The sequence below is a fragment of the Megascapheus bottae genome, chromosome X, assembly GCF_031878675.1.
Source record: "Megascapheus bottae isolate mThoBot1 chromosome X, mThoBot2.hap1, whole genome shotgun sequence".
In the NCBI taxonomy this organism is placed as follows: Eukaryota; Metazoa; Chordata; class Mammalia; order Rodentia; family Geomyidae; genus Megascapheus; species Megascapheus bottae.
In genome coordinates this window covers 7,005,356-7,023,056 of record NC_143547.1, presented here as the reverse complement: position 1 = coordinate 7,023,056, position 17,701 = coordinate 7,005,356, and the positions used below count along the sequence as shown (strand labels likewise).

At 38.3% G+C, this 17,701-nt stretch overlaps 1 protein-coding gene across 1 annotated transcript in view; it reads left to right on the top strand.

Annotated features, from left to right (window-relative positions):
- Positions 1-17,701, top strand: part of Adgrg2 (adhesion G protein-coupled receptor G2) — a 101,927-nt gene that overhangs the window by 30,303 nt on the left and 53,923 nt on the right. The window contains exon 2 of the mRNA XM_090326742.1: positions 9,498-9,616. Coding sequence (XP_090182868.1) covers positions 9,499-9,616 — 118 coding nt within the window. The 5' untranslated portion in view covers position 9,498. The remainder of the gene's footprint in view (positions 1-9,497; positions 9,617-17,701) is intronic.

The following is a 17,701-nucleotide window of genomic DNA, read 5'->3' as shown; positions in this document are numbered from 1 at the left end:
TTCCTTTTATATTTGCCTTCTATGAATTGACTCTATGTGTCAATGTAACTAAATCAACATATTTTAGGAATTGCCTCATTTTCCATTAAATGTCTTTATTATCATTTAATTATTCATCTACTGATGGGTGCTTCAACTTTCCCTTCTCACCCCACCAAAACCTGCAATGACAGTGGGTTTATATTTATATTTTTGTTTGTGTAGCAGTGTTTCATTTTTTTTGGGGGGGGCGCGGTTGTGAGGCTTGAACTCTGGGCCTCAGCGCTGTCTCTGAGCTCTTCAGCTCAAGGCTAGTGCTCTACCACTTGAGCCACAGTGCCATATCTGGTTTTCTGGTGGTTAATTGAAGATAAGAGTCTCATAGACTTTCATGCCCAGGCTGGCTTTGAACCACTATGCTCAGATCTCAGCCTCCTGAGTAGCTAGAATTACAGTTGTGAGCCACGAGCCCATGGCATATGCCAGTGTTTCTATAGAGGTGCTGTCTGGAATTCGAATTTCTACACACATAAGGTTAATATTAAAAAGTATATATCCACATGTGCAATTTCAGAAGCTTAATGTTTACATTTCCATCATGGTGTATGCAAGTGTTTATTTCCCCCCATGCACTCCAGCTTTGAATATTATTATTAGACTTTTTAAATTTTTTAAACCACTTGGAAAAACAACTGTTATTGTAACTTGCCCTACTTTCTACCTGAAAGTGTTCCAAAGAAGCAAACAGAGCCTCCGGTTGTTCATCAATAAACTGGATTACCAGGAACCATTAAGAGTGCTTTATTGTGATCATCAATAAGGTTTTGGAAGAAGCAACATACTTGAGTTGTGAAATTTCACCAAGACTAATATCAGAAATCCCTATAGAGGAATCTTCATTTTCGCAAACGTTCAATGAAAGTGTTTTCATACACAAGCCACCATTAATTTGTTTCTTTGATTATTTATACAAATGTTGGTTGGTAATCCTACATCCATTCCATGTTCAGCACTGGGACATGTGTTTATAATTTGTTCATCCTTGGATAGGCAAACATGGTTGGTCTTGATTTACAGTCTTCAAACATTACTAAATACAGGGGGTTTGGGGGTTTTTTTTGACACATTAAGCTTTAATTTAAGGCTTTGAGAGGAAATGCCCTTTTTCTTTTGAAGACTATATTGTGATCCATAGAAACTCACTGTTTAACTCCTTTCTTCTTTGAAAACCTATCTTGGATTCTTTGACAATTGAACTTCTACAGTGACATTCTGTTAATAAAAAGAGTAAGGGTAATTCAGTTAGTTCCAAGCTAATTTGGTATTTGTTTCCTCTTGTAAATCTTGATTTGAACATTATTATATCCCTAGAACAGGTGAGAGGAGACTATTATGTGACCCGAGCTAATAGATATACTTGTGTTTTAGTTTTGAAGTAAAGCATAATAGGTGATTTTAAATGATCTAAATCGTGTCAACAGCGCTGTATCTTGGGTAGTCACCTTGTTTTCTTTTCCCAGCATGAGTCTTTTCCTCACTCATACCATTCCTATGGCTTCACTCCTCTGTTTTTAACATTGAGCCAAACTTATTCAACAGTCATCTATCTATCTATTCAGCCCTTGTGGAGCTTTGGCTTTGGACACTTGAGACATACATGGTCAAGGAGTTTAGATTCTAGACAAGTTAAGACACAAACACATAAAGCTATTCTTAACGAATCATATTCTCTAGAGGAGGCCATCTCACCCTTGATCTGCTCTGGTCACAATAACCCTGTCGTGCTATTGATGAAATCTTAGAGCGGGGCAGTAATGCATGTTACTAAAACACAAACAAGGTTAACCTTCAAAGTAACTATAGGCTTGATCTTCCAGTGTAAGTTCTTTAAGAACAGATTTTTACATCATCCATTTTTTTATAACTCTGAGAGCAAATTTAAGCCTCAATGTAAATCTTTCAACTGAAAGGCTTCTAGAGCCCAGAAGACCTAACATTTCCTTGACCTAATTTTCCATTTGTTTCTTGTTTGCATTTTGTAGATGTGTGCAGAGTTTCTCTACCTTTTTCTGAACTTTCTGTCGTGCGAGTAAGAGTAGGTCTATCTTATAAAATTGGCCAGGCACTGGAGGCGCATATCGTAATCCTATCTACTCAGAAGCCTGAGGTCTGAGGACTATGATTCAAAGACAGCCTGGGTAGGAAAGTCTGGGATACTCTTATCTCCAATTAACCACCAAAAAGCTGGAAGTGGAGCTGTGGCTCAAAGCAGTAGAGTGGTAGCCGAGAGAGAGAGAGAGAGAGAGAGAGAGAGAGAGAGAGAGAGAGAGAGAGAGAGAGAGAGAGAGAGAGAGAGAGACAGAGACAGAGACAGAGACACAGAGACAGAGACAGAGAGAGACAGAGAGAGGGAGGGAGGGAGGGAGGGAGGGAGGGAGAGCCCGGGAGGGAGGCAGGCAGACTTAGAGACATCTAGGCACTGAGTTCAAGCCTTAGTATCATGACAAAAAATTGATGAAGATATTTGGTTTGTTTTTTGCTTTCAGATTCTGCTCCTTCTTCAGTCTTAATTCCCATCTTATCACAGCTTAATTTTTTTCTTTGTTTTGTTTCTAACTCCTTACTCCTACTTGGAGCTCTCATTCCCTGACATTTTTTTCCCTTAAGGGTTCTACTGTTGACCCATTTTTTTCTTGGTAACCCAATTGTTTTTAAATAGACTTTCATAAAAGGGTACAGATTTTGGAATGAGTACACATTTAGAAATTATATGGTGCAGTAAAAACTGAAGAAGGATAATGATTATTTACATAGGAATTTTTGGATTTCTGCCTCACTGTTTCCTCAACCTTTCCCATTCTCTCGACTTGTTCCTCTGTTCCAGTGGACCTTGTCATATTTTAGCATGGAAGGTTAACGTGATCTTTTACTAGAATACTGTGCACATGCACATATCAAAGATATCTCCAACCACATTTCTGTTCTGGACTCCCTGATTCCCTTCTATATAGAAACTTAAATGCATCAATATTGAAACTTCCTCTTTTCCCTCCCTTCCTTCCTTCCTAACTCCCTTCCTTCCTTCCTTCCCTTTCCCCTTTTCTCCCTCCTATATTCCTTCTTTCCTTCCCTTCTTTTTATTTTGTTTGTGTTACTGGGGCTTAAATACGGAGTCTCAAACATGCTAGCCAAATGGTCTACCACTAAGCTACATTCCTAGTCTTATCATTTCATCTTTCTTTTGAAACATACAAATAGTTGTCATACCTGATATTTCATTGATAATAAATGATCAACATATTACAAATAATACAGCTATTTATTATAATTAACATAAATTGGGATTTTCCTATAATAATTATAGGATATATAATACACATAGTTATAATGATGGTTACTAGCCAGTTATTGTTCTAAATGAGGTTCAAACATGTGAGTGTCATCACATGGGTAGTAAATGTCCAGGCTTAGACTTGAAGGAGTTTACTGGAAAACAAATACAAGAATGGGCTCAGAATGTTGGTGGGTTTGGAGGGGTTGGTTTTCCAGAGTACGTGCCTTCTACTCCATTATGAATTTCTGAAGGATCTAAATGATGTGGTGATGACTCTTCCTGGCCCCCAACCCAAATACCAACCAACACTCTGAAGATGGTTTCAAGGAAAGTCTCTTCTCCTGTGTCTCTTCTCTACATACTCATAGAACAATTCCTTCAGCAACAAATTCTGGACTAATCCAACTTTTTGCATTGCCTGCTATAGGGATAAGAATAAAGAGGAGATGGAAACCAAGTCTAGAAAGAAGGTATGTGTGTCCAATCTCTTGTTTCTCTGTTAGGCCAGGTTGGTGATCTTCATGCACTCTCTCCATGAAGAAAAAGTCTTCTATGCCTGGTTTTTGAAAGATCAATGTTATTTGGCTATACCAGTGACTACTGACCCTAAGTAGTGGAAGTAAGCTTTCAAAAGCACACAAGGTATCTGCCTTTTATAGTGAGGTAACTTTTGAATCCTTAGCATAGTACCTTGCAAGTAAACAGAACCTCAGCAAGTATTTGTAAATGGGACAAATGAATGCAAGAAATGACTCTAAAATTTGTTCACATTTATTTGGACTGTGCTAATAGTCACAGCTAATATTTCATAATTATATTACTATAGTTAGTGTCTGCAGAACCCTATAAAGTATGTTCTGTCATTTTATCCATTGAATTTTTCAGATGAAGAGTTTAAGGTTCAGAGACATTGCAATACAGCCCAAGGTTATACTGAAAATTGTGAGTTTGGCTTTGAAGACAGGCAGATAGCTCTTTCATACATATTGTTGAATCCTGTGCTATTGTCCTCATTTACACAATGAATATACTTACTATGAGAATTTGAGCAAAGACTCTGAAAGGTGAGTGGGGGGAAAAGTAGGCTTTTACTTTGCTTTGCTTAATTCACACATAGGAAATCACCAGTCTGGTAAATTGGAAGCAGGAGACTGGAAACACTGAAAGGTGCGCGAGCTGTTGAAAAACATGTCTCACTAGGTTTTCTGAGTCTGTTTACTGTACATAATTTATATCTGATCTTGTAATCTAATATCGATTCACTTGTTTTATTGACTAAAAGTTCTTTTTTTCTGCATCAGAAAGCTCTTAAGGCTTATTTAAAAATCACTTTCCACTATATAAACCAGACATTGCTTTTTCTTCCATTTGCTTCTGGAAATATGAAAGCATCATATTTCAGCCATATAGTTCATCATTGACTTTTTTGTACTATGACAAATAATACACAGTTACCAGTTTAGCATGCAACAGTTCCAGCATTTACCAGTTAACCCAGTGTCTGCTATCCGTAGGATGTTTTGGTTTCTGTTTTGTTTTTGTTTTTGTTTTGCATATGGGATGTTGCTAGCGTCAGTTCTGGGTGACGCTATTGTCAAGCAATTTTGTTGATACATTTCAGAATGGTTCTTTTTGTCCTATATTTATCCAGATTACTCTTGATTTAGAGGTTCCTTCTTTGGCCATTCTTTAGTTACACTCTCCCAAAGTTAAGTGTCTGGCACCAAGAAGACATGCTTTCTTAGAGACTGCCTCCTTCCTTCCCCTGACTTTTAGATATTTCTCTTGGACTCCAGGACTCTGGAATTGCCTATCCAAACCTATTTCTAGGACCTGAGCAGACTTCTTCAACTGTAGCCTGATAGTTGCTTTCTATCTTGCTGCTTGTTTGGTATGTTTTTTAAATGTTTTTAATTATGAGTATTTTGTTGTTGTTGTTGTTGTTTTTGTTCTTATTCTTGTTATTGCCGTTGTTCTGGGGTTTGAACTTAGGGCCTGGGCGCTGTCCCCGAGGTTTTTTGCTCAAGGCTGGAGCTCTGTCACTTGAGTCACAGCTCCATTTTCAGCTGTTTGCTGCTTCCTTAGAGATAAGAAGCTCACAGACTTTCCTGTCAAGCAGTGATCTCTCTGACCTCAGGCTTCTGAGTAGCTAGGATTATAGGCATGAGTCACTCGTGTCTGGTTCTTCTAAGGCTTTGTTTACCATTTTTAATAGTCTTCAACCAAAGGTTTATTGTAAATAATTAAGTCCAACCTAATCCTTTAAATTGAAAAAAGGTCTGTTTTATTTCTCTGAGATACTTTCTGTAGCAAGGTCTTTTAAAAGTATTTAATAGAAATGTTTCATCAACCATTGAATAGCTTAAGTCAACTTCTGTTTTCCTCTTTATTCTTGCTTCATCCACACTGAGAACCTCTTTGCTACCACTCTTTTTTTGTGTGTGTACCAGGCGGGCGGCTTGAACTCAGGGACTGAGCATTGTCCTTGGGCTTTCTCAAGGCTAGAGCTTTACCACAGGAGCCACAGCACCACTCCTGGGCAGGCGGCTTTTTCCAATGTATGTAGTACCGAGGAATTGAACCCAGGTCTCTGTATTTGCTAGGCAAGCATTCTACCAGTAGGCTAAATTCCCGGCCCTATTACCACTCTTTTTAACTTCCTCTTGTGCCAGTCTTATTATCTAACAAATTGACTCAATATGAATATCTCAAATGCTTGCAGTGTTCTGGACAATGATTTAGGCAACAATTGCTGTATGTGCTGCTACTCGTGTCAAAAACATTGACTACTGGGACGGGGAGTTTGGCCTCGTGGTAGAGTGCTTGCCTAGCATGCATGAAGCCCTCCGTTTAATTCCTTTGCATCACATACCCAGAAAAAACTGGAAGTGGTCCTGTGGCTCAAGTCATAGCCTTGAGAAAGCCCAAGGCCAGTGCTTAGGCTCTGAGTCCAAGCCCCAGGACTGGCAAATACAAGAAAAGAAAAAAAATACTGACTACTGCCATGACCATCATGACAGCTATGCAATAATTAACTTAAGTCAGTTAACCAGAGATGACAGCGAATAACCCTCAACAGTATCAAGCTATTTCCCCCACTTTAAATCTCACTCATTAATCATTTTAATCTAGGTAAAGTATCATTTATTGCTGGGTACAGGTGGCTCATGCCTATAATCCTAGCTAATCAGGACGCTGATACCTGACAGTCACAGTTCAAAGCCAATCTAGGTAGAAAGATCTGTGAGAGTCTTATTTCTAATGGGTGAATGAGCAAAACGCTAGAAGTGGAGCTGTGACTTGACTGGGAGAATGATAGCCTTGAGCAAAAAAGCTTAAAGACAGTAACCAGGCACTGAGTTCAAGTCACAGGAATTGCACAAAAAAATCATTAGAAATAGTACTAATGGTATATAGTTTTAAATGATTTCCAGGATCTCTTTTCATTCTGGCCTTTCCAGCCTTCATTCTGAGTTGAGTATATGCTCTCTGCAGTAGGAAAGTATGGTTTATTTTGATCAGAGGCCTAAGTCACAACAAACAATAACCACTTACTATGTACTCACTGTATATACTAATTTAACTTTAACCTTATTTGGTATACCGTTTAGGCCCTGACTAGAAGTTGCCAAAACTCAGGAGTGAAATGCAGAAACTTTTTAAATTGTATACTAGCATTTTGAATTGTATACTAATTCATCTCAGTTGATCAACTGAAACCTTTTTTTCTGCCAGTCCTGGGACTTGAACTCAGGGCCTGCATACTGTCCCTGAGTTCTTTCATTCAAGGCTAGTGCTCTACCACTTTGAGCCACACCCCTACTTCTGGTTTTCCGGTGATTCATTGGAGATGAAAACTCTCATGGACTTCCCTGAGCCACATCCATCAGATCTCAGCCTTCTGAATACAGGCGTGAGGCCCCAGTACCTTTGATACTATTTCCAGAGCCAAAATGAGATACTTGGGCATTAATCCTTCTAAGTCATCTCTTTCAACTCCAGATGGAGTAGAACCTAATGTATTTGAATAGAAGATCATTTTATAGTGCTTTGGTTCATTAAATAATGGCTTTTCAAATAGTATTTCTGGAGGTGGAACAACAGTTCAGAAACTCAAAACACATGGATCTCACTTTGTAATCAAAACCTCAGATGGCACACATACACATGTACAATTTAATGAATTTCCCAAATTGGATGTATCTATGTAACTAGCACACTGAATATTAGCTACCATCTGAAGTCTCCCCACCTTGTGTCTTCTTCTGAGTTATTACCATTCCCTCCCTTCAAGATAAAACCACTCTACGGATGTCTCACTCTATTGATTTGTTTTTGACTACTTTGGCTTCTCATATAAGTGGAATCACATGCATTATACATTCTTTTATGTGTGGTGGCCTTGGTTAACATTATAGTCTGGAGATACAATCAATACAGTTATATGCAACTCTAGCAGACAAAGTTTTCCTCTGGAGACACATCAATCCACTTTATCCAACTGTGTTAACATTCTCATTTATGTGACTCATTTGAGAAGATCAATAATATGCCATTATGAGCTGGGAAGAGATAAAAGTATGCAAGAGAAGGGACTAATCAGAGGCATTTTATAATTTATTAACATACTGTATTAATATATAATGTGATTTATTAATTTTAAAATATAAGCTCTTTTTCAAAGGAGAAAGAATTGCTTCCTGGTCTAAGGTATGCATGTCAAAGAAAGATTCATTTTCTTAGTACAGCTTCTGGCTACTAAATAACAGGGCTCATTTTTGTTGGTGATACTGGATTTAAATTTTCTAGATAGATCTTCTACCACTAAGCCACGTTTCTAGCTTTTGTTTTTTAGCACCAGTTATTTTGAAATGAGGGTTTTGGTTCCTGTCCAGGCATATACCTGTCTCACGTTTCTGCTATTTTTTTTACTTCCTCCTATTTTTTGCCAGCTAGGTTCATAGGCATTTGCTTCTACATCCCACTGAGATGAAATCTCACACATCTCTCTACCTAGGCTAATGTGGAACTGCAGTCTTCCTAATCTCAGCCTTCCACAAAGCTACGAAGACAAGCACATCTCACTGTACCAAACTATTGGTTGAGATGGGATCTAGTTTCTTCTATTACATTTTAGGAGTCACTTAACATTTTCTCTAAAGCCAAGTTCATATAAGAATTGAATTTAAAAGTTCATTGCCCATTCTGGGGTTATGCTAGCCAATTTTTTTCACAGGAGTAGAACAGGCATATTATAACATTTGTAGTTCTTCCTGTGTCCTGAGCTCTACCCAAACCAGGCTCCAGATCCACCTCTATTGAAGATTGACTGAATGAATAAGTGAAAGACAAATGAAGTTTCAAATTCAATTCTGATGTAATCTTTTTAAAAAGACGGTTGACTACCTACTAAATATGCAGGTAATGTGAATAAGAGGCAATATAGAGAAAATGCAGTATCTTTTATAATGTAAGACATAAGTAAGGAAAACTATTTAGGTTCTGTGATCTGTTCTGTTTTTGTACAGTCTTTTAACTAGCTTTTACATAATGATAATAATTATGTATGTAACATTTGGGCTTTTTATTTGTGTCTCTATCTCTCTCTGATTCTCTGTCTGTCTCTGTCTCTGTCTCTCCCTTTGTCTCTCTTTCTGTCTCTCTCTGCCCTTCCTCTTCCCCCACACCTGTTGTGGAGCTTGAATCCAGGCCCTGGGCACTGTCCCTCAGTTCTTTTGCTCAAAGCTAGCACTCTGCCACTGTGCACAGCTCCACTTCTGCTTTTCTGGCGGTTAATTAGAGATAAGAGTCCCCTGGCATTTCCTGTCAGGGCTGGCTTTGAACCATGATCCTCGGATCTCAGCCTCCTGAGTAGCTAGGATTACAGGTGTGAGCCACCAGCGCCCAGATTATTTCTTCTCTTGGTATTTTGCATGTGTTGGTGTTTTCCAGAAATTCATATGATTACTGTGTTTATCAGTTTGAATATAATATTCAACTGAGCACAACTTAAAATTAGTAACCATGAGTTTTCCTTTTCATTGCTAATCTCCACTGATTCTCTGGAAAACAGCAATAATTTAAAAAAAAAAACAGGATACCAGTTACTCTGGTTGAAGAATTTGGGATATTATGTTGTGATGATGCCACTATGATGATCTAATATCCCTTAACTTTTTTACAGGATGCTCTTCTCTGGTGGGAGGTGTGGCCATATTGGCAGACCTCAAGAAGTTTTACTGATGTTTAGGTTATTCCTTATCATCCTCTGTCTTCATGTTGTTCTGGTTACATCCATGAAAGGTAAAGTGCCTCCTTTCTTTCATGTTTTTAAATCTCTGTTTGTGTGTATGTAATTTTGATATTTGTAACCTTTTTACTATGGGTTTTATCCCTTTATAATATATGCATAATATTTAATGATTTCACCATCTCAAGTGTGCAGTTTCTTGCCATTAAATATAGTCACTATTTTTCATAACCATACATACTAACCATACATCATCTTAATTAGAAACTTTGTTTTCATGAAACAATCCTTAAGCTCTTTTCTTTTTGTTTCTGAATTTCCTACTACAGGCATCTCAGGTAAGAGGAAACATAGTATTTCTTCCTGTATGTATGACTTGCTTCATGTACTGTACTGTTCTGCAAAGTCCATTTATGTTTTCAAGGTTTATTCCATTTTAAAGTGAAATGATTGTATGTATTGCCACATTTTGTTAATCCATTCATCCACTGATGGCTATTTCAGTGGTTTCAATCTTTGGGATACTGTAAAAAAATGTTCCTGTGAACATGATCGTCATACAAATATCTGTTTGAGTCACTGCTTTTGTTTCTTTGGGGGTATATACCTAGCAAGTGCCAAATCATGCAGTGCCTATACTATCGTACATTCCTACAAGCCAGACAAGAATTCGAATTTCTCAACATCCTCAAGATGTTATTTTCTTTTGTTTTGATGGTAGATATAGAATGGAATCTCATTATGGTTTTAGCATTTCTTTAGTGATTAGCTATGTCTTTTCAAGCATTTATTGGTTATTTGTATATCTTCTTTAAAGAAATGTCTATTCAACAGGGAGAATGGTCTAATGATAAAGAGCTTGACTAGCATACACAAAGCCCTGGGTTGAATTGTGATATGGTACCACATACACAAAAAAGCCAGAAGTGGTGTGGTGGCTCAAGTAGTAGAGTGCTAGCCTTAAGAAAGCTCAAGGACAGTGCCAAGGCCCTGAGTTCAAGCCCCAGAACTGTCAAAAGAGAAACATGCCTGTTCAGATCCTTTGCCTATTTTTGAACTGAGTTGTTTTTGTTGATTACTATACAGTGGGTATTAATTCCTTATCAGATATATAATTGACAAATATCTTCTCCCATTTTGTGGGGCATATTTTCACTATCTTAATAGTATCCTTTCATGCATAAAAGCTTTTCATTTTGATGAAGTCTACTTTATTTTTACTTCTATTTTCCTAGCCAAGAAATCACTGCCAAATCCAATGTCAGGAAGATTTTTTTTCACTCTGTTTTCTTTTAAGACTCTTACAGTCTTAGTTCTTACATTTATGTCCCTTGCTCCATTTACCGTTATTTTTTTGTCTATGACTGTCTTGTTTTCTTAGCCTCATTTATAGATAGATAAAGAATCTGAGTATCAAAGAAAGAAGTCATTTGCCCAAAGTCACAAGCCTTTTAGGCAGATTTGCCATTGGAATCTAGAGTTGGAACTATTTTCATTGCCCCCGGCTCCCCAGGATGCCTTCATTAGATGTATAATAACAGAATGAACCTGCCTCTGAAAGAGGAGAGGGAGCCGGAATGTGACATTGAAGAGCAATTGCTCCATGGCTCTGGGGGATATGGGCCGCAAACACAGTAGCTTCACCCTGGAAGCCTGAGCAATGACTCAGTAGCTCATGTCATAAGGGAGAGGTAGGCCTGACACTCTTGTTGGGTCCCCAGCCAACAGAGAGAATGCTTAGACTGTAATATTTTCAGTTGTCTAACTTGAGAAATCCATATACCAGACGTCCAAATGGGCTTTGGCAGGTGACTATCCTTACCTCCAGCCCCTTTTTTCTCCCAAATTATGTCAACGCATTTTTTTCTTCATCTTTGAAGATGATCTTCTTTTAGGAACACTATTCTGTTTTCCAGAGAATGAGATGACATAATAGTTGAAGATGGTTATAATTTCATTCCTGCAGAATTGTCTCCCCATTTGGAAACAATTACATATTTGAGCCAGTTTGGTGATCTCATAAACTATAATATCTCTCTCTGTCTCTCTGTCTCTGTCTCTCTCTCTGTCTCTCTCTCTCTGTCTCTCTCTGTCTCTCTCTCTCTCTCTCTCTCTCTCTCTCTCTCTCTCTCTCTCTCTCTCTCTCTCTCTCTCTCTCTCTCTCTCTCTCTCTCTCTCTCTCTCTCTCAGTTGGGTACGAATCTTTTTTTTTTTGCCAGTCCTGGGCTTGAGCTTAGGGCCTGAGCACTGTCCTTGGATTTTCTCAAGGCTAGAGCTCTACCACTTGAGCCTCAGCACCACTTCAGGCTTTTTCTATATATGTGGTACCAAGGAATCGAACCCGGGTCTTCATGCATGCTAGGCAAGCACTTTAACCACTAGGCCAAACTCCCGGCCCCTGGGTACGAATCTTTTTGTGCTTCAGGCATTTCCAGTGATGTTTTTTTCAATTCCCATTCTCCAAGGTTTTACTGACTTCTTTCCTCTCACTTTCTGCCTGGGTCATGGTTCTTCCTTGTGTAGAAGAAGTTAGTGTGACAAGAGGTATGCTGTCTGCTCCTGAAATGCAGGCATCTGTCTTGGTGGACTTGATCCTCTCTTACCAAACCTAGTGTTGGTCTCCTTTGTCTATCTCAATTTTGTCTGTAGGAATGAGACTATAGATACTCACCATGCCATTGATGTGATATTCAGCCAATCTCACCCCTCCTCCAAATCCTAATCTATACATCCAGACATGAAGTTACTTCTGTTGGGCCATGGCTTTCCGTGGCAGTTAAGCAGTGATCAGGAGTGATAGCGATTCTAGCTGAGGGTGAAACTGAAAGCAAAGGACATTGTATCCCTCCTGCTATCTGTAGTACTGAAAGGATTCCCTCAAAGATTTTGTATATTAACTGAGGGCAAATGTAGGCATGAGAAATAATGAAACAATGTATTTAATAGGCAAGAAATCCAGAGGCAATGTCTATTGCAAGTCTCTCAGCAGGGTAAGGTTGTAAATGGCTACAAAGGCTAGGCAACACAATCAGGAACTAAGAAGTGGCAGATTTGAGGGTGAGAGCTGGGTTGGCAACAGAGGATCTCCAGACCTCTGTGGGAAGCTAAAAGAAAAGAGCATGCAGCCCACGAAAAGCAGCCTCAACAGTGGATACCAATTGAATACTGAAGAACCCTGCAGGGCAAGGAAAATCTCTGAACTGACTCTTGTGAAGCCCACAGTCAATATTACCATAGCTCATAGACTCAGGCCCCTTCTTGCTCCAAGAAGAAAGAGAATTGGTATCCTATACACAGGTGAGAAGACAGGGGAGGAAAACAAACAGCATGCATTTATTCAAACGACATCGAGGGAATTAGGAACTGTTTCAAAGCAAAAGAGACAAAGCTCTTTTTTGTTTTCTTCTTTTTGTGGTCCTGGGGATGGAATCCAAGGCCTTCTTTTTTTTTAACCAGTTGTTCTATCAGAGTCTTTTTTTTTCTCCCCAAGGCCTTCTTGATGCTAGGCAAATGCTGTACCTCTGAGCTACATCCCCAAATTAAAGTGTTCCTTTCTCTCATACCTCTGGAATTAGAGACTTCAAAGCAAAATAGAGTCAACTTAGATGAAAGGAAAAGCAGCTGTTTTCCTCATTTCTTTATTGTTGCTTTTGCTTCTATATCTCAGTTATGCCCATCAACATGAAAATATTCTAAAGTAAATTCATAGTGGACACTGTCTTCATATCCTGAATTCTCCTCCTGATTTTTATCTTTTTAGACATACAGAGTTAATTTATTCAGGCACTTGGGGACAACGGCAACATCTTTTTCTTCTCTTTGTGGTCTTCATACAATCTAGGATACAATAGTGCTCTGTAAACTCTCATTTTGATTTGTGATCATAATCCAAAGCTGAAAAATATTCTAAAAAGTGGGCCTCTTCTCTCAGCTTTCACTGTTGTTACTATCTGGACCCAGTGAGTTCTGATACAACAACTACCCTTCCAACTTTGAAACAGACTGATGTGAGGTGGCTGTAACTGGCTGCATTTCTTCTAGAAGGAGGTATATTCCCCCCTTTCGTGTGATAAAATGGATCAACTGTTTAGATTCTTTAATAGTCCAGTATTCTTTGAGTTCAATCACCAAATGGAAACAGTGGTCAGATTCCTGGTGTATTGTCCTGAGATAATGGTTATCTCCATCAGATTCTTAAACTGGGAACTTTTAGAAAGCTTGCCACCTGTATCTTACCTCTCGATATTCCGATGTGGTTGGGGTTGGGATAAGGGGAAAGAAGACTGAGTACTGGGATTCTTCAAAATGACCCACGTGATTCTAGTAGAATAAAGAACTACTCATCTCTATGTTCATCCTGTTTGAAGGCCAATCTATTCAAAGTTCCTACTGTGAAATTGGAACCAATTGAAAAGTCATGTTTTTCAAATTTCATTTTTTTAACATGAAGCAGCTTCACAGGCTTTTAGAGTTATGATGCCAATAAATCTCTTGATTTCACAATTGATTTTTTAAAAGCTCTGGAGTGGCTCTTTGTGACTAGAAAATCTTCAAGTTTCTAATTTTGTTGTTGCCTTGCCCTTCATTAAAGAGCTGCCTGTCTCTTTGTAGGAACACTGGAGCTACAGCTATGTGTAGCGGCAACAACACAACTAGATGTTCCCGTGGGTCTTGCTGGTTTACAAAGTCCCTTGTCCGATGTCACCTTACTGTGTCCCCTTGAGCTAGACAGAGATGTTGATGAAGCTCAAAACATCATCCAAAATTTACCCAGAAAGAAGCACTACCAAGATTCCAAAAGCAACTCTCTAGAACTCTCTCTATAATAATCTGCATAAAATGCTTATTGGGCACTTGGGTAGTTTGAATCATTTCTCAGTTCACATAGCTGGAAAGTAGAGGTAGTAGGATCCTAGAACTTGTGTTCTTAACCACTTCTCCAATGTTTAGTCACTGAGGCAGTTGAAAAATGATTCTTACACAACGTTCCCATGATTCATCCATTCTGGGATAGATTTGTGGCCCCAAAATGCTGGGTAAAAGATTAAGACAGATCTGAGGAATGAAAGCAAAAGTACCGCTGATTTAAGATACAACTAAAGATTAAGGTTGTACTAAAACCTTGAGTATGAGGGCATCCTAATGTCAAGAAATAACAAGAAGTACATTTGGCAAGTGATCACATGTTAGTAAGCTCACAGTGCCACAAGAAAACCACCAAGATAAAATATAGATGCTTTTGTAACGGTGTCTGTACAATGGTGTAAGTCTTTAACATGGATAGTCTGTTTAGCATATATCCTTTCTTCTGGCTTTCTTTTAGAAATATATGGAGCGTACAGTAAGTTACTTTCATGGTATTTAATATAGAACTTTTTTATTAAAGAAGAGAAAAATGAAAGTATGGAATAGGTACGAATCTTGCTTTAATAAGTACATTAAAATTGCTTATAATGATCTGATTCGTTAGATTAACAGAAGTGGATCACAGAGCTGGGCTGTCTACATAAGACAGTTTACTTTGCAAAATCCCTTGGCACTACACAGATTTGGGTTCACAGAAATAGCTAATGAAGCCTGAGGATAGAGTGACTTTGAATTACTAAGGAATTTTCTTTTCCAAAATAGGATTGAAAAACTGACTCTTAAATGAGTTGTATATTATCACTACAATGTAAACTATTTGAAGCTGGAGATTGGTTTTACTCCTTACTGTGACTCCAATGACTGATCAATGGTAGGCCTTCAAAAGCAGGAATGAATGAAAAACTTTGGCAAATCTGACATTTGAACTAGGCAGTGTTCTAATAGCCTCATTAATCAAGCATTAAAATAGATAAGAATGTTTTAGAGTTAGAATGAAAATCATATACATATAGATCACAGAAAAATTCCTGTCATGATTTTTAGATGTACTATTCAAATTACTGATACTTTATTATTACACAAAGTAAGCAATCCAGCTTTCTATATAGAGAGGTAAGTGTAACAAATGATACAGAATTATAGAGCCTGCATTAATAATTACAACTTATTGTTGGTACTGTGATAAAATATCTTTAAATGTAATGTAGTTTCAGGCCAGGTGCTGATGGTTCACACCTGTAATCCTAGCTACTCGGGAGGCTGACATCTGAGGATCACGGTTCAAAGCCGTCTCAGGCAGAAAAATCTATGAGACTCTTATCTCCAAGTAACCAGCAAAAAAAGCCATAAATAGGACTATAATTCAAGTAATAGAGTAAAGGACAGCATCTAGCACCTGAATTGAAGCCCCAGGACTGGCACAAAAATATAATTTAATTTCAATCAACATAATCAACCCCATTTTATAGTTAAGGAGATACAAGCAGAGAGCCAAGATCTGAACCTAAATCATTCCCCTTGAAGGGCCTACTTTCAGTCTAACTTGAGTAGCAGCACATTCATTCCTCCATTGGAAATAACTGAACACTGACATTTTATTCATATAGAGAAAATTATCAAGTCACAGTTCCAGATTGTTAAAAGTGAGATATTGCAGATCAGACTTCCAAAATCTATAAGAAGCCAAGGGTGATGTAAGGGAAGACGAATCAGCACACAAAGGCCTAGGGGATTGAAATACTATGGTAAAGATAGGGGTTAATGTGGCTTCCAAACAGAGTTAACTCAAAAATGTAACTTTTCAAAACGAAGTAGGATTTCCATGCAGCAGAAATATCCATAATTTCAACCTTTCTTAGTGGTTTTGAGCAGTACATAGTTGTTTACAGAACTGGTTTGTCACATAGGAGTCTCACTCTTGAGGGTCCTGGAAGAACCATGATTTGGATGTGTGGTGAGGGCAAAGCCAGGAGCATGAGTCACAAAGAGAGGGGGATTCATATTCAACTTCAGCGTAGCACTTCTCTCCCAGCTCCTGTTGATTCCCTGACTTTTGATCTTGACCTCGTCCTAATGAAGGAAAGAAAATAGTGACTAGCTAGGGAGAATGCTTTTAGAATTAATCTCATCCCCTCATTAGTTGAACACATATTACTTATTTAATGATACTCATTAAATCTTAGGTAGCAAAGAGTGACTGACATAGTTTCAAACTTTTTTCTTGCTCAACACATAGACTGGACTAGAATTCCCAGGTTCTGGCCAATGGATGTAAAAAAAAAGTGATATTTACCACTTACAAGCCTAGCCATTAATCATTCCCTACCGGATTCCCCCCATTCTTTTCATGTTTGCCTGCTGGGTGTTGCTATTCAGGGCAAACCTAGAATCTTCAGGTTGAAGAAAGTAGTGCTTCTTTCAACCTGGTTTCCTAAATCGTATTTCTATCCCTACTTCCCTTCCCTTCCTTCTGATTGGATTTTATACATGGAAAACTATTTTCCATTTTTAAAAAATTATCTTTAAGCCATTGTACAAAGAGATTGCCATTTAACAAGATGAAAGTTTATGAATACAATGAGTCTTGATGAAAGTCATTCCTTTCACCATTCTCACTCATCCCTCCCAACTCATCCCTTCCCTCACTTTATTACGCATTCTAGGCATTGCATTCTTGACTACAGTCTCCTTCTTTCTTCTCTTTATGCATCTACCACCTTTCCTTGGCTATCCACCACCTTTTGCAAGTACCTATTTCCTAGTACTTACTTTGTTGGGCTTTGACTTTGTCTTTTTAAGGAATTACATTATTCGAATTCTCCTTCTAATCTATCATATGTCCATGACAATTTGTATAGACTTGCATACAACCAAACATGTTTACTTTTAGGTTTACAGGCTAATTCTAGCTTCTCTATATAAAGGAAAACATGAGACCTTCGTCTTTCTGGGCCTGACTTTCTTCACTTAACTATAATTTTTCCAAAGCTTTCTATTTCTTTACAAATTACTTCAATTGTTTATTGTAGCAGCGTACATGGCATAAGCTAATACAGCCTGTGCCCTTGTAGCCAGTGTTATTGACACATCTAATTCTGCAACTAAAAGATGATGTGAGTGACGTTCATTTCCTTTCCTTCTTGACAAATTGAAGAACCTAAGTTCATACAATCGAAGGACACTTGAGGAGCCCATTGGGGTCACTGTTGAGATGGTTATTTTCAAACTAAAGAGAATTGTTGGAGGCTAGGAAGCTCCACCAGAGCCAAACA